The 22,928-nt window shown below is 47.4% G+C and overlaps 1 protein-coding gene across 1 annotated transcript in view; it reads left to right on the plus strand.

Moving 5' to 3' along the window:
- Positions 1-22,928, plus strand: part of SIPA1L3 (signal-induced proliferation-associated 1 like 3) — a 305,840-nt gene that overhangs the window by 222,877 nt on the left and 60,035 nt on the right. Inside the window, exons 14-16 of the mRNA XM_014544696.1 lie at positions 8,331-8,582; positions 9,615-9,752; positions 21,671-21,798. Coding sequence (XP_014400182.1) covers positions 8,331-8,582; positions 9,615-9,752; positions 21,671-21,798 — 518 coding nt within the window. The remainder of the gene's footprint in view (positions 1-8,330; positions 8,583-9,614; positions 9,753-21,670; positions 21,799-22,928) is intronic.

Consider the following 22,928-nt stretch of genomic DNA (forward strand, 5'->3'; position numbering starts at 1 on the left):
ATTTCATGCACCGGGCCTCTAGTTTATATATATAAAAGCCTAAGCGACCAAATGACCAGTTGACCGGTTACTATGATGTATACTGACCACCAGGAGGCAGCTGCTCCATGCAGGAGCTGCTCCCTGATGGTCAGTGTGCTCCCACAGACAACCTCCCGCAGCTGTGCAACCTCCCACAGTCCCTCCCCCCCCAGCCGGCCAACCTCCCGCAGCCCCTACCCCCGGCCAGCCGGCCCTCCCAGTCGGCCCCAATTGCCAGCCAGGCCGAGTGACCCCACCCATGCACGAATTCGTGCACCAGGCCTCTAGTAATTAAATAGGCAGGTAATCTAGGATCAGGCAGCAATGAGATCTAAGGAGAGGATTAAAGTGTGGTAAATACAGGGTCTGTAGCGTGGCAGAGAGCTGCGGACAGAGTGGTCATGGAAGGCTCCTGGGAAGAGGTAGCCATCTGGTTTTCTGGGCCAGACAGGGACTGGCCAGGGACTCTGAAGTGCAAGTGTATTGGGCATGTTCCTACAGCACAGGGAGGCTGGTATGGCTGGGACAGAGTAAGCAGGGGTGGAAGGTGGGAGAAAGGGACAGAGAGGGACTGAGGAGGCAATGGCAAATTGAGGGGGGCTTTCTGGATACAATGAGGAGCTTGATATTATTCAGTAGGAAGCCAGTGCAAGTTTGCTTTTTTGTTGTTTGTTTGTTTGTTTGTTTGTTTAAATATATTTTATTGATTTTTTTACAGAAAGGAAGGGAGAGGGATAGAGAGTTAGAAACATCAATGAGAGAGAAGCATCGATCAGCTGCCTCCTGCACACCCCCTACTGAGGATGTGCCTGCAACCAAGATACATGCCCTTGACCAGAATCGAACCTGGGACCCTTCAGTCCCCAGGCCAACGCTCTATCCAGTGAGCCAAACCCGCTAGGGCGCAAGTTTTCTTTTCATTTTGTTTGTGTGTTTTTTAATGCAACGTTTCAAACATATTAAAAGTATACTGAACCTGTTGTTTCAACATTTGTCAACATGTAGCTAGTTTTTTTAAAGGTACTTTTTTTTGTTGTTTTTTAAATATATTTTATTGATTTTTTACAGAGAGGAAGGGGAAGGGATAGAGAGTTAGAAACATTGATGAGAGAGAAGCATCGATCAGCTGCCTCCTGCACACCCCCTACTGGGGATGTACCTGCAACCAAGGTACATGCCCTTGACTGGAATTGAACCTGGGACCCTTCAATCTACAGGCCGGCACTCTATCCACTGAGCCAAACCGGCAAGGGCTAGTTTTTTTGTTTTTAAATCTCCAGCTTCCCCACCTTGAACTATTTGAAACAATTTAAATTCTGGGATTGTATCCCTACCCCATCAGGATCTTTAAAAAATTACTAGTACACTTACAAATTTTAACAATAAGTGAATATCAATAACTTTCATCATATCAGAGATACTTTTAAACAACAGTTGTTTTGTTAATCAGGCTCCTCCTACTGCACTTGGTTGATGTATCTTTTCATGCTCTTTTAATCTGTAAATTCTCCTCCCTTTATTTTTTTTTCTTGCAACTTATTTGGGAAAGAAACCAGGCCACTGTTCCAGGAGGTTCCCACTTCATAAACTTAGCTGCTTGCATCCCCTGTTCCTTTAGCACGTGTTTTTCCTGTAAACTGGAGTTCTGTATTGACCAGATTGTGGTTAAATTTCTTTTGGTAACAACACTTACCAGTGTGTGTCCATCAGGAGGCACCATGTATCTGGCTGTCCCTCTGTGTGTGATGCTAAGGGCCATCAGAGGGTTCACATGTGGCAACCTCACCCGTCATCATACATTTCCCCTCAGCTTTCAGCAGCCATTGTGATTATTACCTAGATTTATTTATTCATTATAGTTGTGACTGGAGGCCCAATGCACAAAATTCGTGCAAGAGTAGGCCTTCCTTCCAGCTGCCAGCACCGGCTTCCCTCTGGCACCCGGGACCCGGGCTTCCCTCCAGCCGCCAGCATGCACCTGGGATCCAGGCTTCCCTCCAGCCACCGGCAGGCACCCGGACCTGGCTTTCCTCACAGCCCAGCTGTGACATCCGGTCTAATTAGCATATTATGCTTTTATTATTATAGATATGCTCAATGCTGCCATTTTTCATTTATTGGCTGTAATTCTTCTAAAAAGAACTTGCCTTCAGTAACTATATGGTTATTCTGAGGTATAATTTACACAGGGAAGACAGGATAAATTCAATTTTTGGATTGATGAGTTGGTACTCTAGCCACCTCCAGAAATGACCAGAGACAGAGAGGGAAAATCACATTCCAAGCTGCACAGAGGGCAGTCAAGGAGTTGGCCCTGATAGAGCTAACATATGGGTCAGGAGACAGACAATAAACAACTAAGCAAATAAGACGATTTCATACAGCAAAAAGGGGAGGCAGCCGAGTGTAGTGGGAAGGTGGACTCTGCAGTGAGATTGCCTAGGTTTGAATCCCAGCTCCTTTTATTAACTATAGCCCTTCACAAGTGGCCTCACCCTCTCTACCTCAGTTTCTTCATTTGTAAAATGAGGACGATAATAGATCCTTTCCTCAAAGGGTTGTTGCAATGTTGGAGGAGGTAAGACTGGTAAACCATGTGAAACAGTACTTGGCTTGTAGGAGGCACTAAAGAGACGCTAGCTGTGAGATACTGAGTGTGAGGAAATAAAGGGCATGACCTGACCTTGGAGAAGATGGTCGAGAAAGTGAGAAGGAGCCAGAAGAAGGCCTTGCAGGGAGGGAGCATTCATCACAAAGGTGAGAACAAAGGTCCTCGGCTTGTTGACAGATTAGTAGGAGGGTAGTGTGACTGCTTTAAGAAAGTAAAGGTGGAGGGTGGGAGGAACACCTGAAAGGATTAGAGAAATTCCCAAAGTTCATAAGAGCCTGAACCAGTTCCTCTTACCAACAGTTAAAAGTGATTAAACACACCCTGGTCAGCTAGCTCATTGGTTAGAGCATTATTCTGATGCATCAAGATTGCAAGTTCAGTCCCCAGTCAGGACACATACTAGCAGCAACCAGTGAATGCATAAATAGGTATAACAACAAATCGATATTCTCTCTCTATCTCTCTATCTCCCTTTCTCAAAATCAATACATTAAAAAGAAGAAGTAGTAGGGTGGTGTGGCTAGAGCAGAGTAATCCAAGAAGAAGGCATGAGATGAGGTGACATGGAGTACTGGTGTGATCCCCACTTAACAGATAAGAAAGTAAGGCCCAGAGTGGAACAGTTAAGTCACTTGGTGCAAGGTTATACAGCTAATTGACAGAGCAAACTCAATCCAGGTTGCCCATCCCCATATGCTCTGCTGTCTTTGTTGAAAACTTACCATAGCTGGTTTGGCTCAGTGAATAGAGCATCAGCCTGTGGACTGAAGGGTCCCAGGTTCGATTCCAGTCAAGGGCATATGCCAGGTTGCGGGCTCGATCCCCAGTGGGGGACATGCAGGAGGCAGCTGATCAATGATTCTCTCTCATCATTGATGTTTCTATTTCTCCCTCTCCCTTCCTCTCTGAAATAAATAAAAATATTATTTTTAAAAAGAGAGATGTTGAAAACTCCCTACATGCAAGTTCCGGTTATTCCATCCCCCTCTTCCTGAGTCCTGCTTGCTCTGAACTCAGTGAGGGGAAGTTCTGGGCAAGTCTAAGCCCTGCAACCAAGGGTTTGGCCACCCACGTGCACACCCTGGTCCCTCAGCCTCCGGACTCCTGACAAGCCTCAGATATCCCTTCTCCCAGTCCTCTTCTGGGGCCTCCTCCATCTTTGCAGAGCCAAAGCCAGCCACACCCACTCTGAGCTCTGCAGAGGCAAGTCAAGCCAAGGTAACCCCACAGGCTGGCTCCCTCTCTCCTCTCCCTACATACATGCTCATCCCTACATGTATGCACGCAGCAAGCCAGCCCACCTGTCGGATGACTCTACAAAACTCAGGGAGTGTGAGAGGATCTGAAGGTGCCCTACACCTGCAGCAGGGCCCAGCTGAAGTGAAGGTAAAAGTCTGCAGTCTTACTTCTCTAGCTTTGGTGAGACAGACCAGGGAGGGTGTGACCAGACAGACGAGTTCTGCTCCCTGCCCAATTTAGGAAAAAAACTGTCATCCTGCTCCCTTTACAAAGTGGCTACGAAACAGGATCTCCTGTTCACAGGGATGGGTGTGGGTTGGGACTTGTGTGGGTTTTGTGGTACTTCAAATGCAAGAGTGTCTGACTGGCCTTCTTTGAAGACCTGATAACCCAACTCTGGGGTCCCTTCAGCCTCCTGATGTAACCCTGACCTCCTGGCTTAAATGTCACGATGAGCTCTGAGTGGAAACTCTCAGGGATGGGCAAAGATGCTCTCCTTGCCACTAGCCAGGCTCTGGAGGGCACATATCCAGACCCCATGCTCTTGGGACACGGGGTAGAGTACAGGGGGACATCCTTGCACGCCTAGGCCACAAGGCTGGGGTTCTCAAGTGAGCCCTGCACTGCTAAGCCACAGCTGGGCTGAACCAGGTAGCCAGGAGGACATGCCAGAGCCCCTGATGAAATATGTCATTTTGACCTTGGGTGCTTGCACAGGCTCAGGAGGGATGTTTTCACCTTGTTGTCTCTGTTGCTTTGCTGCCTGACAGGGAAAGTGATCTGTGAAGCTTTTGTCCTCTTTAGTTGGACTTCAGACCTCAGATGGGGTGGGGAGTTGGAAAGTCCTCCCTCAGAAGGGATATTGAATCTGCACAAGTGAGATAAGAAAGGAGTCCCCATGGCCCCCAAAAATCAGGCTGTCAGGAATCAAGGCCAAGGAGGCAGTGAGGAAAAGTGGTCTGCAAGCCCAGGGGCATCCTCCCTCAGACATCTTCCGTGAGTAGCCAAGAGGTTGGAAGGGAATATTTAGTGCAGTGTTGTTGGTCGAGCAAAAGATTAAAAAGCAACCTAAGTATCCAACCATAGGCTCTGGCTGATTAAATCCCAGGTCCTCACATGATGGAATAGTAACTGGTTATTTAAAGTGAGGTGAGCCCTGGCTGGTGTGGATAAGTTGGTTGGGCGTCATCCCATGTACCAAAAGGTCATCAGTTTGATTCCGGTCAGGGCACATGCCTAGGTTGTAGGTTCATCTCCAGTCAGGGTGCCTACAGGAGGCAGCCAGTCGATATTTCTCTTTCATATCAGTGATTCTCTCTCCCTCCCTCTTCCTCCCTCTCCCTTCCCCCCTCTCTAAAAGTCAATAAAAACATTTAATGGAAGGAAGGGAGGGAGGGAGATGAATCTGTTCATTAATGCCAAGAGGGCAGGGTGGGGGGGAGGGGGCAGGATGGTATCTGAGGTTAAGTGTGCTATTCTTTTTATGTCCATCTATACTACTAAAAGGGTAATATGCTAATGAGACCGGGTCGGCCAGCCATCTTCTGGACATCTGACTTCCTTCTGGACAAAGCCATGGTGGTGGGGGCCGAGGCAGAGGCCATTAGGGGCAATCAGGCCAGCAGGGGAGGGCAGTTGGGGGCGAGATCAGGCCAGCAGGGGAGGGCAGTTGGGGGCGAGATCAGGCCAGCAGGGGAGGGCAGTTGGGGGCGAGATCAGGCCAGCAGGGGAGGGCAGTTGGGGGCGAGATCAGGCCAGCAGGGGAGGGCAGTTGGAGGCGAGATCAGGCCAACAGGGGAGGGCAGTTGGGGGCAACCAGGCCAGCAAGGGAGGGCAGTTGGGGGCAACCAGGCCAGCAGGGGAGGTCAGTTGGGGATGAGATCAAGCCGGCAAGGGAGGGCAGTTAGGGGTGATCCGGCAGGCAGAGGCAATTGGGGGTGAGATCAGGCTGGCAGGGGAAACCAGTTGGGGGAAAGATCAGGCCGGCAGGGGAGGGCAGTTAGAGGCAATCAGGCAGGCAGGCAGAGGCAGTTAGGGGTGATCAGGCAGAGGCAGTTAGGGGTGATCAGGCAGCAGGTGAGTGGTTAGGGGTGATCAGCCAGGCAGGAGAGCAGTTCGGAGTGATCAGGCAGGCATGCAGAGGCAGTTAGGGGCAATCAGGCAGGCAGGTGAGCAGTCAGGAGCCAGCGTGAAATTTCAACAGCTTAACCAACTATAATTCAACAAAGAAATATCTGCTCAACACAGACACACGCCTGAGAGACCCACACATTGAAACATCTAAAAGTGGGCAACTGGGATTAAACAGGGAGTCAAGAAGAGAGGAAAGCACAGACAGCCCACAGACACAGCCCTGCAGCTGAGAGCTTGTGGCTTGGCTGGGAGAAGGGAGAAACTGGCAGTAGCAGGCGCTTCTTTCAGCCAGGAGGAACAGAGAGCTGCAGTGGGGAGAGTGGGACAAGGGGCAGCCCAGCAAGACGAGCAGTGAGGGAGTGCACAGTGTCTGAGTCATCAGACACCTGACAGAGAATGGGGTTCTGCCATACAGCTCTCCACTGTCTACCGGCAATGGTATTTCAGGCAAAGCAACGGAACCACAGAGCCCTGCTGCGTCAGTCCAGGAGCATATTATTGGCAAACCAAGAGCTATTGCAGTAGAACCGGTTTCCCTATGTGAGTGGTCCCAGGAAGAGTGCTTGGGGCAGAACCCCACAGAGGTCAGAGGCCACCATTACTGTGAAGGCAAAACAAACCCCACCCCCAAGTAGTAAGGCTGTAGTGTCTTATGGAAGCTATGGAGGTTCGAGACTGGGAGATCACATAGCTAAAAAATCTTGTGATTCAGCGCCATCTACTAGAAAATAGTAGAAAGACCTCTCCAGAAAAAGCTGCATGCCTAGACAAAGGAAAAGAGCAAACATCATGAATAACCATGGTAATGAGGATGGTCAGAAAGAAAATGGAAAAATCCCCAGAAAGCAAGCTGAAACACATGGAAATATGTTATATAAATGACAGAGATATTAAGATTGCAGTTCTGAAAATACTCAAGGAGATGTGAGAAAATAAAATCTGGAAATGAAGCATGCAATTGAGATTAAGAGTGAACTACTGAGCATAGAAAACAGAACCAATCAGATGGAGGAAAGAATTAGTGATTTCGAAGATATGAATCAAAAAATGATGCACAGGGAAGAAGAGAAAGACCTAAGCATAAAGAAAGATGAAAAAGCTCTATGAGAACAATCAGAAAAGCAATATTAGAATTATAGGCATTGCGGGGGAGGAAGAGAGGAAGCATAGAATGGAGAATCTATTAAAACAAATAGTGGATGAGAACTTCCCAAATCTATGGAAAGAATTAGATGCTCAAATCCAAGAAGCAAACAGAACACCTATATACCTCAATCCAAAGAGGCCCTCTCCAAGGCACTTAGTATTTTGTCTGGTGGCCCTGAAAGTTCCCTGGGCTCCAGAGGACTCAGGAGAGTCACAGAGGACTGGCTCAATGGGAGCATGAGAGCTTCCAAGCCAAGTATCTGAACTGAGCTCCCACAGCTCCTTCCTCCGGCTCAGAGCCCTCCTTTCTGCTCTACAGCCTCAGTGGAGAATGTCAACCCAGTTTAAGACCCTCCAACCCAGCCCAAGTCTCTCCCCACCTGCAGCCAGGAATGCTGTAATTCCTGTGCCAGCCTGGTCTGGGGGAGTCACAGGCCGTTAGTTCTGCATTTATTTCAAGGTTCTGGATTTTGTGGCTTTTTTTTTTTTTTAAGTAGGTCACCTGCTCCTCTTCCAGCTGTCATTGAAATTCTTGGGAACAAAGCAGATACTATCCTTTGATCCTAAGGATATCTCCTTTTTTTTAAATCCTCATGGAGGATATTTTTCTATTGATTTTTTTTTCTTTTTTAGAGAGAGGGAGAGATAGAGAGAAACACATCGATTGGTTGCCTCTTGCACACACCTTGACCAGGGCCTGGGCCCCGGGAGGAGCTTGCAACCTACGTACGTGCCCTTGATGGAAATCAAACCTGGGACCCTTTGGTCCGTAGTCCAACACTCTATCCACTAAGCCAAACCAGAGGACTGGCTCAATGGGGGCATGAGAGCTTCCAAGCCAAGTACTCTGAACTGAGCTCCCACAGCTCAATTCTGCCTTTCTGGCCCCAGTACTGCTAAGGGGGGCCGAGCCAGTCCATGGAGAACACTGGCTGATTTGAGGCCTGTGTCAGGGAGAAGGGAGAGGAAGGAAAATGAGTAGAGAAGGAGAAAAGGGGCGTGGAGATGAAGTCAAGCAGCCAGTCAGAACCCCTGTGCTGGGCCCTGTCGTCTACTCAGCCTCTAAAATAGGCCACCATGGTTTAAATTGTGCCAGGGAAGCCTACCCAATGTTACCAGGCAGCGGGCATGTGTGCAGGTGGTCCAGAGCCTTTCTGAGTAACAAAGTTTCTCTTCCTAGGGGGTGGCCAGAGACCTACGACATGAATACCTCAGAGCCCAAGCCTGAGCAGGACAGCATGCCCTCTGGGGGCCGGCCCCCCTACCGCAGCAATGCTCCCTGGCAGTGGAGTGGGCCAGCCTCCCACAACTCTCTACCAGCCTCCAAGTGGGCCACTCCTGCTACCCCCGGCCACCCTCAGTCCCTGAGCCGGCCCCCAAAGCAGACCCCCATGGTCCCCTTTCGGGAGTCCCAGCCCCTGCACAGCAAGAGGTAAGGACCCCCAAGGGCATCAACTCCTGTCCCCATCTCCCTCCTGTCCTTTTCTCTCTCCTTCCTTTTCTTTCCAGTCCCTTCTCAGTCTTTCTCCTTTCCCTCTTGTCCTTTGCCTTACCCCCCTCCTCCCTCCATTCATTCATGCCTTCCTCCCTCCCTCTGTCCCTGCCTCCCTTTCCTTCAACTTATAATCTGAGCCCGTTGTGTGAGGGCCTAGTGCTAATAGCTCAGTGTCTGAGGTGGAAATTCACCATACTATGTATGGTTAAAACTGTATATTTTTTAAAAGGGCAAGGGACTGATAAGCACAGAGTATGGCAAACCTATGACACGTGTCAGAGGTGACACGCGAACTCATTTTTTTGGTTGATTTTTCTTTGTTAAATGGCATTTAAATATATAAAATAAATATCAAAAATATAAGTCTTTGTTTTACTATCGTTGCAAATATCAAAAAATTTCTATATGTGATACGGCACCAGAGTTAAGTTAGGGTTTTTAAAAATGCTGACACGCCGAGCTCAAAAGGTTCGCCATCGCTGGTATAGGATGTGATAACTTCCTGGGGGAGGCAGGGAAGTGAGAAGGGGAGCAGCCCACATGTGTATAGGTATTGCCACCATTCTAGTTCAAAGAGTTTATTGTGATGACATATACCTTACAGATAAATTCTTTTGAATATATTCGATATTAAAAGATAAAGGAAGTTTTTCAAGAAATGGAGGGATCTAAGCTGCAGAGAAGCATGTCGTCCCAGGAGTGGGCTAGAACAGTCCTATCAGGCCCATGTCAGGGCCACAGTGGCTGAGGGCGGAGGCCAAAGTGGGAGAGGGGGAGGGGAGGGCAGGGGTATCCCCAGCTTCCTGCTGCCCTTTGCTCAGCAGCCCTCTCCACCCCCAGGGGATGATAGCAGATAAAGCAGACGAGATGTGGTTGGGCCTGAGTGAAAGGTCTGTCTGTCCCTCCTCTGTGAGGGCAAGGGTATCTTCCTCTCTCACCCACCTTCTTCTTCCCTCCTGTCTGTTCCAGGCCTGTTAGCTTCCCAGAAACCCCTTACACAGCATCACCAGCAGGGGTCGACAAAGCCCCTCCCTACCGACAACCTTCTGGGAGCTTCTCCACCCCAGGCTCGGCCACCTATGCAAGATACAAGCCATCCCCAGAAAGGTCAGAATCTCCGCTCTTTTCAAATTAAGGAATCTGGTGAAACCTGGGGATCCTTCTTTCCCAGGAAATGCACATACCCTGTAAGTCCAAGGCCATTTTATGGGGTTTCTGGCACCCTGCAGGTCATCAGAGGGTTGGCTGTGTCTGAGCAGGACTCGCATTGGCTTATCTTGCAGCAGAATATTGGTTGCCACTTTCTTGATACCTGTATCACTTGTTTGAGCAAGACCATTCGCCTTCCAGCATGGCCGTATATTTACCTCTCCAGCCCCACTCCCCAAGACCAGGCCACCTGCATTACCCAGTTTTCATAGCCCCTCAGGCTTCAGTCCTGTCCCCTTGGATCCTTCCCCAGACTGAGGGATCATCCCAACTCCTCCATGGCTCCTGTGCCCCCAGGATAAACCCAGCTACCTTCAGCCCCAGTGCCCTGTGCACTTCCTCCTCTGGGGGCCCAGGAACTCTCACCATTCTCTTGTCACAGACCTGAGCCATGGGCCTCATTCTGGATGTCTCCCTTTGTCCTCACCTTTACTGTAGTCTTCAGTCTTCTGAGCATATCTGCCCCTACCCCCTCCTCCTGTTCCCACTGCCCTGCCCTGCACACCTCCCTGAGCCCCCAGCTCCACTCCCACTTCCTCTGGTTCATCCTCCACTCAGCAGCCAGGGGAAATCTTTCTATATCTGGCTACATATGTCCCCTGCTCCCAGGTGTCTTAAATCCCTAGGACACAGCCTCAGTGCCTCCCTGTGGCCCCCATGACCCTACCTGTCTCTCCAGCCTTCTGCAGTGCCACATGTCATCGTCACTGGTCACTTCCAGTTTCTTAGGTAGGCTGTTTGCATTTCAGTTCTCATGTTCTTACCTCTGCCTGGTTAATTCCTCACACTCTTTACCCTCACATCCCACCCCTTTCCTGCCCACCTGAGCACTGGTGCTCCTCCTCCAGGAAGTCTTTCCTGAACCTCCCCTAGCACTAGGGGCTACCACTCTGCCCCTCAGTTCCCTGACCTTGAGCATTCTCCATTCTATTAGCCCAGTTGAGAGAGAGCGAGAGAGAGCATATTCATGCTTTTTAAGAGCTAAGACCTTCCCAGTTTATGTATATGATTATCATGCAGCACAGATCTGGCACATGGTAAGATTCTTGGTATGTTTGATGAAAGGAAGGAGTGAGTTAGTGATTGTCTTTATATAAGACCACCTACCATAAGACCAAGGATCAGTCCACTAAGTTAGTGGTTCTCCATCTTTAGTGTGCCTCAGAATCACCCAGAAGGGCTTGTTAAAATACAAGTTACTGGGCCTCTCCCTCTAGTTTCCAACTTGGTGGGTCTGGAGTAGAATGTGCCATACCAATGCTGCTGGTCCAGGAAACACACTTTGAGAGCTGCTGAACTAAACCATTGTTTGATTGTAAGCCTCTGCTATAAAATTGGGGAAAACATACTCTTTCATCTTCTAGTAGTTACCATTCAACTTTCATTCAGCAAAGGGTCCCAAGAGCTTTCTGTGTGCCAGGTGCAGGGAGAACTATTTGAAATACTTATCAGTATTTGTTATCAGTACTGCTGACTGTGATGGAGAGAGGGTCTTAGAACCAATATGCACTCTGATGCACACTCAAATAGACTCAAGGGGAGTACAGTCCAGCCCCAAAGTTCTAGGCTGTCTGTCTGGAGGAAGTGACATTTGAATGGGGCTTTGAAAGATTAGTAAGAGTTTGCCACAGAAAGGAGGGAGTAAGCAGAATGGTATGGAACACAGGAGGCATGGAGAGGAGTCGTACGTGGGGGTGATGCTACTGATGACTCCAGAGAGCTTGTTGTTTTTTCAAAGGCTCAGTGTCCCCCCTTCATTATTATTATTTTTAAACTTTTTATTGGAAATAATAACAATTCACAGAAAGTTGAGAAGAAATGCACAGGGAATTCCTTCACTTAGCCTCCCCCAGTGTTAACATCCTGCTAACTAGGATATAATATTAAACCAAGACATTGGTACAATCCCTAGAGGTTCTTCAGAATTTCGCCCTCAGCATGCATGAAAACAAGTTTTTATTTCTCTGGGATAAATGCCCAAGAATACAGTTGCTTGCCAATATAAGGAAGCAACCTAAATGTCAGTCGACAGATGAATGAGTAAAGGAAATGTGGCATATATACACAATGGAATATTATTCAGCAATGAAAAAGGCTATTCGGCCATTTGCAACAGCATGAATGAGCCTGGAGGGCATTAAGCTAAATGAATTAAGTCAGACATATGCTGTATGGTATCACTTCTATGCAGAATCTTAAAAAGATTCGAACTCAAAAACAGAATAGAATGGTGGTTGCCTAAAGGTGGAGGAAATGGGGAGATTTTGCTCAAAGGGTACAGAGTTTCAGTTATGAGATTAATAGGTTCTGAGGTGGACAGTATGGTGGCTATAGTTAACCAGTTAACTGCCACACATCCAAAACGGAAGGTCCTCCACTTGTGTCTATAGATGCTTATGGGAGGCAAATGGTTAATAACTCTGTATTATACACTTGAAATATGCTGAGAGAATAGATCTTAAGCATTCTCACCCAAAAAGGTAACTACATGAGATGATAAATGTGTTAATTAACTTGATTATGGGAATCATTTCACAATTCATACATATATCAACTCATATTGTACACTTTAAATATATTACAGTTTTGTTAGTCATACTTCAAAGCTGGGGAGAGATGTTTCTGAGAGTGCTCCTTGCTCAGCAAATTGAGGACAGCATTAATTCAGTGAATGGGTGAACTGACTATTCTGTATTGCATGTAGAGAAGTGTTTAGAACAAAATACAATTGCTTTATTGTGTGGTATGTCCATTTTTAGTTTTAAAAGGAACTGCCAAACTATTTTCCAGAGTGGCTGTACTATTTTACATCCCCCCTGGCAGGGTATGAGTGCTCCAGTTTCTCCTCCTCCTCAACACCATTTGGTGTCATCCCTGGTTTTTGTTTTAACCATTCTAATAGGTGTGTAATGATATCTCACTGTGGTCTTAATTTGCATTTCTCTAATGGCTAATGATGTTGAACACACTTTCATTGCTTATTTGCCAATTATATCTCTTCAGTGAAATGTCTTTTGCCCATTTTCTAATTGGATTTGATGCTTTTTCAATGTGGGAGAATTCTTTCTACAATCTAGATACAAGTCCTTTGTCAGGTATGTGATTTGCAAATATTTCCTCCCAGTCTCTTTTTCTTTTAATTAAATCTTTATTGTTCAGATTATTACAGTTGTTCCTCTTTTTCCCCCCATAGCTCCCCTCCACCCGGTTCCGAAACCACTCTCTGCCCTTACCCCCCCCCCAATGTCCTTATCCATAGGTGTACGATTTTTTTCCAGTCTCTTCCCGCACCCCCACACCCCTTTCCCCCCGAGAATTGTCAGTCCACTCCCTTTCTATGCCCCTGATTCTATTATATTCACCAGTTTATTCTGTTCATCAGATTTTTTATTCACTTGATTTTTAGATTCACTTGATGCTAGATATGTATTTGTTGTTCATAATTTGTATCTTTACCCTTTTCTTCTTCTTCCTCTTCTTAAAGAATACCTTTCAGCATTTCATATAATACTGGTTTGGTGGTGATGAACTCCTTTAGCTTTTTCTTATCTGTGAAGCTCTTTATCTGACCTTCAATTCTGAATGATAGCTTTGCTGGGTAAAGTAATCTTGGGTGTAGGTTCTTGCTATTCATCACTTTGAATATTTCTTGCCACTCCCTTCTGGCCTGCATAGTTTCTGTTGAGAAATCAGCTCACAGTCGTATGGGTACTCCCTTGTAGGTAACTGACTGTTTGTCTCTTGCTGCTTTTAAGATTCTCTCTTTGTCTTTTGCCTTTGGCATTTTAATTATGATGTGTCTTGGTGTGGTCCTCTTTGGATTCCTTTTGTTTGGGGTTCTATGCTCTTCCTGGACTTGTAAGTCTATTTCTTTCACCAGGTAGGGGAAGTTTTCTGTCATTATTTCTTCAAATAGGTTTTCAATGTCTTGCTCTCTCTCTTCTTCTTGCACCCCCGTAATTCGGATGTTGGCACGCTTGAAGTTGTCCCAGAGGCTCCTTACACTATCTTCATATTTTTGGATTCTTTTTTCTTTTTGCTTTTCCGGTTGGGTGTTTTTTACTCTTTCGTATTTCAAATCTTTGACTTGTTTCTTGCGATCCTCTAGTCTGCTGTTGGATCTCTGTATAATATTCTTTATTTCAGTCAGTGTATGCTTAATTTCTAGTTGGTCCTTTTTCATATCCTCGAGGGTCTCACTAGACTTATTGAAGGTCTCACTAAATTTATCGGCGGTTTCTAGAAGATTCTTGAGTAACCTTATAACCGTGGTTTTGAACTCTATATCCAGTAGTTTGCTTTCCTCCATTTCTGTCATTTGTGACCTGTTTTTTTGTCTCCTCATTTTGGCTGCTTCCTTGTGTTGATAGAGTGGCTTTCTGTGCTAGGTGTCCTATAGGGCCCGGTGACTCAGCCTCCCCAATTACCTGAGGTGGACACTCTTGGTGCACCCCTTTGTGGGCTGTGTGCACAGTCTTGTTGTACTTAAGCCTTGATTGTAGTTGGTATCACTGGGAGGAATTGACCTTCAGGCCAATTAGCTGTGAAAATCAGCTGTATCTACTGTGGGAGAACTTCTGTGCTGGAGACACCCTTATGGGGCAAAACTTGCTTCAATGGGGCTTTGGTGCTTACTGAGTCTGCCCCCTGAGTGTGTCCCTTATGGATCTGAGGAATTGTAATCTGGATGGTCCCACTCTGACCACTGGGTACACTGGCTCTTGGATCTCTAAGGAGGTGCTAATTTAGCCTCTGCCTGAGGCTACCCAGCAGGAGCTATGGAGAGATCTGCAGATTCCTCTTCTTTGTTTGGGGGTTGGAGGTGCCCAGATGAGGCCCAGCTGTGAAGCAATGCAAGCTGCTGTGGGGCCTTGGGCCTTCTTTTGGATGTTCTGTGTCTCTCTGACCCAGCTGCAGGTTGTTAGGTAATTTTAGATTGCAAAGCGCCAGGGCATTCATATGCAAAAGCCTCTGGGCACAGCTTGGGTGGGGCGGGGTCTCGGAATCAACAGGGCGGAGCAAACAGCTATGGCTGATCCTCAGTCCTGCCCTAAGAGGTCCCGAGTCTCAGTGTCCTGAGGTAATCGCTACAAGCACCTCTGAGAGAAAGCCGTCCTCGAGTTCTGCCCACTGCCAGACAGTCCAGTTTCTCCCCATATGAGTCTGGGTCCCCAGAGACTCACCCGGAACTGGAGTCGGGAGCTTGTGACTCCCTCCCGATTGAAAAAGACAACCATGTCCTCAGTTGCCAGCCCTTTCCGAGCGCGCCTCCGTACCTCTGCACTTTACTTCCGCACCTCCTCTGAGTCTCAGTGTGCTTTTCTCTTTCCTTCTAGTTGTAGAATTTCCACGCAGCCAGCCTTCCTGTGGTTCTGGATGGTGTCCGTTTTGTCTTTTAGTTGTATTTTTGAAGTGGTTGTGCGAGGCAGCAATTTCAGGTGTTTACCTATGCTGCCACCTTGGTTTCTCTCTCCTCCCAGTCTTTAATTTATCTTTTCATCTTAACAAGGTCTTTTGCAGAACTAAAGTTTTAATTTTGATGAGATCCAAACTATCATTTTTTCCTTTTATGGATTATGCTTTTGATATGAATTCTAAGAATTATTTGCCTAGTTTTGAGTCCTGAAGATATTTTTATGTTTATTTTTTCCAGAAGTTTTATAGTTTACATTTAAGTCTATGATCCATTTTGAGTTAATTTTTGCAAGAGGTGAGAGGTTTAGGTTGAAGTTCCTTTTAGTTGCCTACAGATGTCCAGTTTGTTGCACGATTTTTGATTTTTGATTTTTTAAATATTTCTTTATTGATTTCAGAGAGGAAGGGAGAGGGAAAGAGAGATAGAAACATCAATGATGAGAGAGAATCAGTGATTGGCTGCCTCCTGCACATCCCCTACTGGGGATCAAGCCCACAACCCAGACATGTGCCCCTGACCGGAATCGAACCTGGGACCCTTCAGTTGACAGGCTGATGCTCTATCCACTGAACCAAACCAGCTAGGGCTGTTCCACCATTTATTGCAAAGGCTCCATTACAGTGCTTTTGCCCCTTAAAGCAAAAATTCATTGGAAGGATAAATTAATTGGTCACATTTGCATGGATTTATTTCTGGGTTCTCTAGTCAATTCCATTGATCTATGTGCATCACCTCAGTTCCACAAGGTGGATAGTTGAATTATTCCATTTTACAGAAGGGAAACTGAGGTTCAGTGAATGCACTTGGTCAAGGTCACTCTTCTGGGAGTGGCTGAATCAGGACAGGAACTCGGGCCTATGTAATTCCAGAGGGCTAACCCTGACTCCAGACTCTACTTCCTGCCAAAGGACCCTGAGCTCATTCTCCAAATTAGGGCAACATCGCTTTGGCCAGTGTTGCTCAGTGGATAGGGCATTGGCCCATATTCCAAAGGGTCTCAGGTTCAATTCCCAGTCAGGGGCACATACCTGGGTTGCAGGTTTGATCCCCAGCCCTGATCAGGGTACATGGGGAGAGGCAACCAATCGATATGTTTCTCTCACAATAATGTTTCTCTCTCTCTCTCTCTCTCTCTCTCTCTCTCTCTCTCTCTCTCTCTCTCTTCCTCCTTCTCTTACTCCCTTCCTCCCTCTCTCTAAAAATCAATGGAAAAAATATCCTCAGGTGAGGACAAAAAAAAAAATTAAGGCAACATACATGGTTCCTGTGGGTGTCCCCGCCCCACTGTGACACTTCATGGCTGTGATTTTGTGTTCTAGGCTCTCTGGCATTGACAAGTAGGTTACTAATGCTTTTTCTTTGGACTCAAGCTCTTTTCCCCCTACCCTTCTCTTTCCAGGGCTCCAGTGGAGTCTGCCTTGCTCTCTGTGTCCCATATCTCAGCATTTTTATCTCTATCAGCAGCTAGGCTTCAAGTTTTGCCAAACGTTCCTAGCACACCTCATCACTGAAACCCCCAGAAGTGTTTTTCACAGGCAGTCACCAGCCTGCAGTAAGAGGCTGGGAGCAGATCAGGGTGCCCCAGTGGCCTCTGGCCTCATCTCCTTCCCTCTTTTCCTGCTACACAGTTGCCCCGTGACATCCTGGAGCCTGTGGGTCCTGAGCCCGACATTCCAGCCCAGCACCAGACATTTCTCCCTCAGGACTCCTCTGTCTCATGCTGTCTTCTCCAGCAGGTTGCTACTTTTAGGAAAGCAAAGGTCCTCATAGACAGAACCTGTCTTGTGGCCCATCTTAGATTTACCAAGAGACAAGATGGCAATTGGCCTACTCCTGCCTGCCATGTGAGTGTGAGCAAGTGACTTTCCCTCTCTGCACCTCAGTTTGCTCACATTTAAAATGTCTGTCTCTGAGCAGTGTTAAGAATATTGAAGGAGGGACACCCTTTATAGCACTTGGAAATGTGCCTGGTACATAGTAAGTGCTCCATGAGGGTGATGACTGTTCCTGCTGAGTGTGGTGCCTGTGCTGGCAGCTGGGGTACAGAGGCTGGCAGATGCTGTCCCTGTCCTCAGGAGTTTGCCCCCCTCCTGTGCAGGAATAACAACCCACCCACTCAGTACAGAGCATTAAGGCAGAATTGTATGCCCAGCTCTGCAAGCCTGCAGGGCTGGACTGGGCCCTAGACTTTTGCTTATCAGACCACCTAGTTAGCTTTTATTTTTTTTTTTCCTGTTTTTCTCCTTCAGCTCCATAAAGAGTGGTACATTGGTTAGGAGGCATTTGACTGCAAGTGACAAAAAGCCTAACTCGAGAAGGCAGGAAGCATTAAGGGGCTTTATCATCACATAGTAAGTCCAGAGTTAGGGTGGCTTTAGGGCTGGTTAGTTCTGCAGTGAGGTCCTCAGGAACCAACTCCACTCATGACCCATGATGGCTACTGTGGCCCCCAGCAAAACCAATGCCCTGCAGAAGAAGAGGAGAAAACTTCTCTTTGTTTTCAAGAGTGCCCACTCCTGAATCAACCCCTGGCAAGGTCCCATTGGACCAACATAACTGTCTTAAACTGTCAGGATGTACTCAAACCACATGGCAGAGGGATGGCCTCCAGAGCAGAATCTGGGCTCCACCAGCAAGGACAAAGATGAAGATGGCTAGCTGTTGGAGTGGCAGCCAATAGTGGCTACATTGTCTGCCCTACCCTTCCATTGTCCCATCAGTCAGGGTAGGAGATTGATAGCAGGCTGTAGCCTTCCCCTCACGTTCACGTCTTTCTTGTTACTTTCCTCTGTGGCCAAGTGAGAAGCTCTATTCCAGCATCCCAGTAGCCCAACACTGCTGATCTTAAGGCAACCCCCACCTTGGCTTTCCCATGGTCAGTCAGTATGTCTAGTTTGTGCCTGGAGGCTCTTGAAACTGCAGCTGGTTAGTTCCTCACTAAAACTTCAAACCCTTTAGTTTTAAAGTGATTTCCAATTCTGAAAAAAGATAAGAATACATTATATTTTCTCAGAAGATATTAAATATATATTTGATCTCTTGTTCTAGGGATTTTTGCCCAGAGCTGTGCGTGGTGAGATGCTGGAATGTCCTGATTTCCAATCAACTTGACCAGATATGGCAGTAATAGAATGGCCCTGAATGGGACTTATTTAGCACCCCAAAGAATGGTCAGCATAGGTCAGTTAGTTTGCACTGGGATTATTATATGAATGGACAAAGTACAGGTTGTCTTGATTGAGGACAGTAGCTGAGAGATGAAGCATAGTAAATACAGTGGATCCTCGGTTTTCGAACTTAGTTCGTTCCAGAAGGCTATTTGAGAAGCGATTTGTTTGAAAACCAAATCATTTTTCCCATTAGAAATAACGTCAATTGAATTAATACGTTCCAGACCCCTTTTTCACATATCACTGCCTCCGAAATGCTGTCACCACTGGCAAACTGCTTTTCCTTTATTTAAATCAACAACAATTTTTCTACCTCCTTAATGCCTATGATTGTTGTTTTGTGACCACTTTCATATCCTTAGCAACATCAGCACGCTAGTGGCCTCTTTATGTTTTAAAATTGTGCTAATGGTCTATTTCACCAGCAGCAAAAGCAAAAAAAAAAAAAAGAGAGAGAGAACATGAAAATATTCACAGCCCAATTTCCTGAGGTGTAGCCTGAGAGGTGCTTTTTGTCATGCTGATGTATCAGCATGAAGGGTTATCAGGTTGAGAACTGAAGTTGTGTTAGAAAATGGAGACATGTTTTCAGTAAACAACTTGGTCGAGAACCAAAGTGTTTGAGATGGGACATGTTTGAGAACAGAGGTCTGACTGTATGTCCCACTAAAGTTAGGATTAGGTTTAGCTGCATAATATAGAAAGCAGATATTCAGATGAAATAGTTTCTTTCTTTCTCTCACATTGTCAGAGACCCAGGCTCCTCCTCACCGATGCTCTGCCATCCTTGGCCTGTTGCCTGTTGGTCTTAAAGTGGCTGCTAGAGCTTCAGCTTTAGGAGATGATGAGGCAGTGGCACCCACAACACACCTCCAGAGATTTCCTGAATGTCACATGCAGCACTTTTAACTCATTGGCCAGAACTGCAAGAGAGTCTGGGAAATGTAGTCTGTTTGTTAGCTGATGCTGCCCCAAATATAGTTGGGATTCTGTTAGCAGGGCAGAAGCAAAGCATAGATATTGGGGGAGCCGCCTGCATGTCTACCACTCATACCTTCCACTTTCCTCTGCCAACCCCAGCCACTGCTGATGTTTTCCTTTAGTGCTCAGGATATGATACAGACATTTTGAAAAAATAGAATAAACATGTCCATACTTCAATTTCCAGCTGTGGTGGAGCCACATTTTACCAGGTCACCCATAAGGTGAAGATTGCTTATGCATTTTATTGTTTGGGCTCTCCTTATCCTGGAGGCATTAGAAGTCAAGGTCTGGGAGGGCAAGGATAATATGTACACTCTGGGGAGGCAAGTAGGGTTGAGTTTTCAGAAAATCCAGTGCACCACTGAAGCACCCGTCTGCTGCCCTGGTGGCGTTGAAGCCTAGGGGTTTGGAGTTGTCTTTGCAGAGGCAACCCTGGCTTTGTGGCTGGCAAGACGACCTTGGAGAAGCTAACTTCTGTTTGGGATGTTGGGGGTCCCAGTTTATCACCCTACTTGCATATAGACACAAGTGGCCGAATGGGGAATGTCAGCATCCACCTGATAAATAGAGGCTCAGTAACCCCCAGAGTACAGGGCCTGTGTCCATGGGGTGCAAGTGACTGAAATTTGGCTGGTGCAAACATTGTAGGAATTTATTATCTCACAGAAAAGGAGGCTCAGAGGCAGAACAGGCTTCAGGGAGGCTTAATCAGGTATTGTGACAGCATTATCGAGAGCCTCGTTCCTCCGCCTCCTCCTTTCCAACCTCAGCATTGGCCTCATCCATCTTCAGGCTGTCATGAGAGGGCAGCACAGACTCATGGTGTTATATCTGGACCCAGCAATGCCTGGATTAAGAAGAGAGGCCATCTTTCCTCATCATCTCTCTTAATAGCAAGACACTTTTCCCAGAAGCTCTCCCCCATGCCCCAGCGGACTTTCGCCATTTCAGTCAGGTTATGCTGAGTAACAGGCATCTGAAACTCTCAGTGACTTATATCAGTAAAGGTTTGTTTCACACCCACACTGCAGCTCCACTGTCAGTTGACAGGACACCTCTCAGGACACAGGCACCACCACCTCCCAGTCATTCCCCTCACAACTCATTGGCGAGATCTAGTCACACAGCCCACCCGGTCAATCTAAAGGGGCCAGAAAGTGTCATCCTGCTACCTGCTTCCCAGGTGGAAAGCCAGAGTATTTTGTGGGAGTCTTAATAACTCACACGCTCTCCTATCTCAGTGGCCAAAATTGTGTCATTTGCCTGTCCCTGAACCAACCCCAGGCAAGGCAGGTTTCCTTCATGATGGGCTCTGATATATGGTGGAATGGACATTAGGAGGTGCTCATCGGATTCACTCCAGGGCATAGAGAATGCCACTGGGATTGAGGCCCAGGGTGAGACTTCTGTCACGTCTCTTAAATCTCAGCCATGGCCTGTGGGTGTGCAGAGCCAGCCTCCAGGAGAATCTCTGACTCGGAGATAACTATTTCACTTGTTCCACACCCTGTGTGGTAGAAAATGTTATCCCTTTTTTCCAATGGGAAAGCTGAAGCTTGAAAAACGGAAACCTATGATTTATGCTGCTCGTAAGGGATGGAACTAGGGTTTGAGCCAAGATCGCCTAGTTCTGAGACCTGAGTCCACAGCTTCTCCCACAGTGCCTTCCTCCAGAGTCTGAAGGCCAGTTGTCCCGGCTCAACCTGGGTCATATGTCAGCCTCAGGCTAAGTCATTCAGTCCCACAAGAAAGAGGCTGTTGTGAGCACCTCTTAACAACTAGGCAAACTGAGGCTCCAAGCTGAAAAATTGACTGCCTGGCTGGGCAAGAGGCAGTGGTGAGGTTTAAACCCCAACCTACTGGCTCCAGGGCTCCTATGTGTACACATATACTGCTCTTCCCCACCAGAGAGAGGAAGCCCAAGACAGGCCTGGGGTGAGGAGCTGCTGACAACAGCTCACCCCATTTTACAGCCAAAACACAGGACCCCTGAAGAGCCTGTGGGTAGGGCCATCGACCTAAGTGGCTTCTGCTCCTCCTCCTCCCTGGAGGACCCCTCCTTGCCCAGCACTCCCTGCCACCAGCAGCTCCTTGGCCTCCTCCCTCAGGCTACAACACATTTAGCCTCATCTAGCCTCCCTCCACTTGGGCTCTCCTGTGCTTAAAACCCACTGGAGACTCACTCTCAGGTGGTTTTGACACACCAGCCCTTCACCCTGCACTTGCCTCCTCTCACTCCCCTGCAGGTACGTGGCTGCCCCACACCCACTGCTGTCTTTCGATCCCCACTTTGGCCACGACGGGACATCCAGCGGGGACTCCTCCTCAGGTGGACTGACCAGCCAGGAGAGCACGATGGAGCGCCAGAAGCCAGGTAGGGAAGGCTTCCCTGGGCCAGCTGTTCCCTCCCACATCACCCTACAGGACCTCTACTCACAGCTTGACGGGCAACGCCCTCCTTCTGGCAGATGGCTAAAACATACAGGAAAGCTTTAAGGGCCACACATAGATTAGAGGGGTCTCCTGCAGAGCACTGGGAACCACGGAGCAATCCTTCTCCACCCAGACAGGGCATCAGGAGGGTGTCTGCCAACATTGTCTGTCAAGATTCAAGTACAGATGTGTGACATGAAGGTGGCAACTGCCAGAGGAAAGAGTTGAAAGGACTGAAAGTGTTGCTCTTGGGAAGCAGAACCCACTGGGTTCTGAGGCTTTTCATTGCACAGACCCTCCTGTTTTATATTATTGACTATTACACAGGTACAGCACATACCGAGAAAAGAGCCCAAATCATGAATGTCCAGTGTGATGACATCACAAAGCTAGCATGCCGTGTTCCACACCCAGGGCAAGAACATGGCCCGGGCCCCTCCCAGTCAACACCCCACGCAGGCCACCCCGTCCTGCTTCTCACAGCCTAACTTCGTCTTACCTGGTTTTGAATGTCATGTTACAGAATGTAGACTCACGCTGAATGCATGAGTCTGGCTTCTGTTACTCAATATTATGTTGGTGAAAGGTGGCCATGTGATTGTATGTAGCAACACAGATTCTGAGTAGTTCTCATTCCATTATCTGAATGACCCACCACTGACTACTCCATTCTAATGCTGATGGACATTTGAGTGGTTTCCAGTTTGGCACTGCTTAGACTGGTGCTGCTGAAGATGAGCACTGTGTCTGTCTTTTGATGAGCACAGGCTCACACATTTGTAGGGTATATACCTGGGAGTGGAATCGCTGGGTCATATGTTTAACTTAATAAGAGACTGCCAAACCTTTTCCCAAAGTGACAAACCATTTCACACCCCCACCTATGACATCTGAGAGTTGTAGTTGCTCCGTGTCCTCACCAACCTTTTTATTTCAGCCATGTAGTAGTTGCAGGACATTGTGGTTTTAATTTGCACTTTTTTGGTGCCTGAGGAGACTAAGCATCTTCTCATCTGTTTATTCTCCTACTAGAGGCCCAATGCACGAAATTCATGCAAGAGTAGGCCTTTC

This window comes from Myotis brandtii, unplaced genomic scaffold, assembly GCF_000412655.1.
Source record: "Myotis brandtii unplaced genomic scaffold, ASM41265v1 scaffold379, whole genome shotgun sequence".
NCBI classification, from domain to species: Eukaryota; Metazoa; Chordata; class Mammalia; order Chiroptera; family Vespertilionidae; genus Myotis; species Myotis brandtii.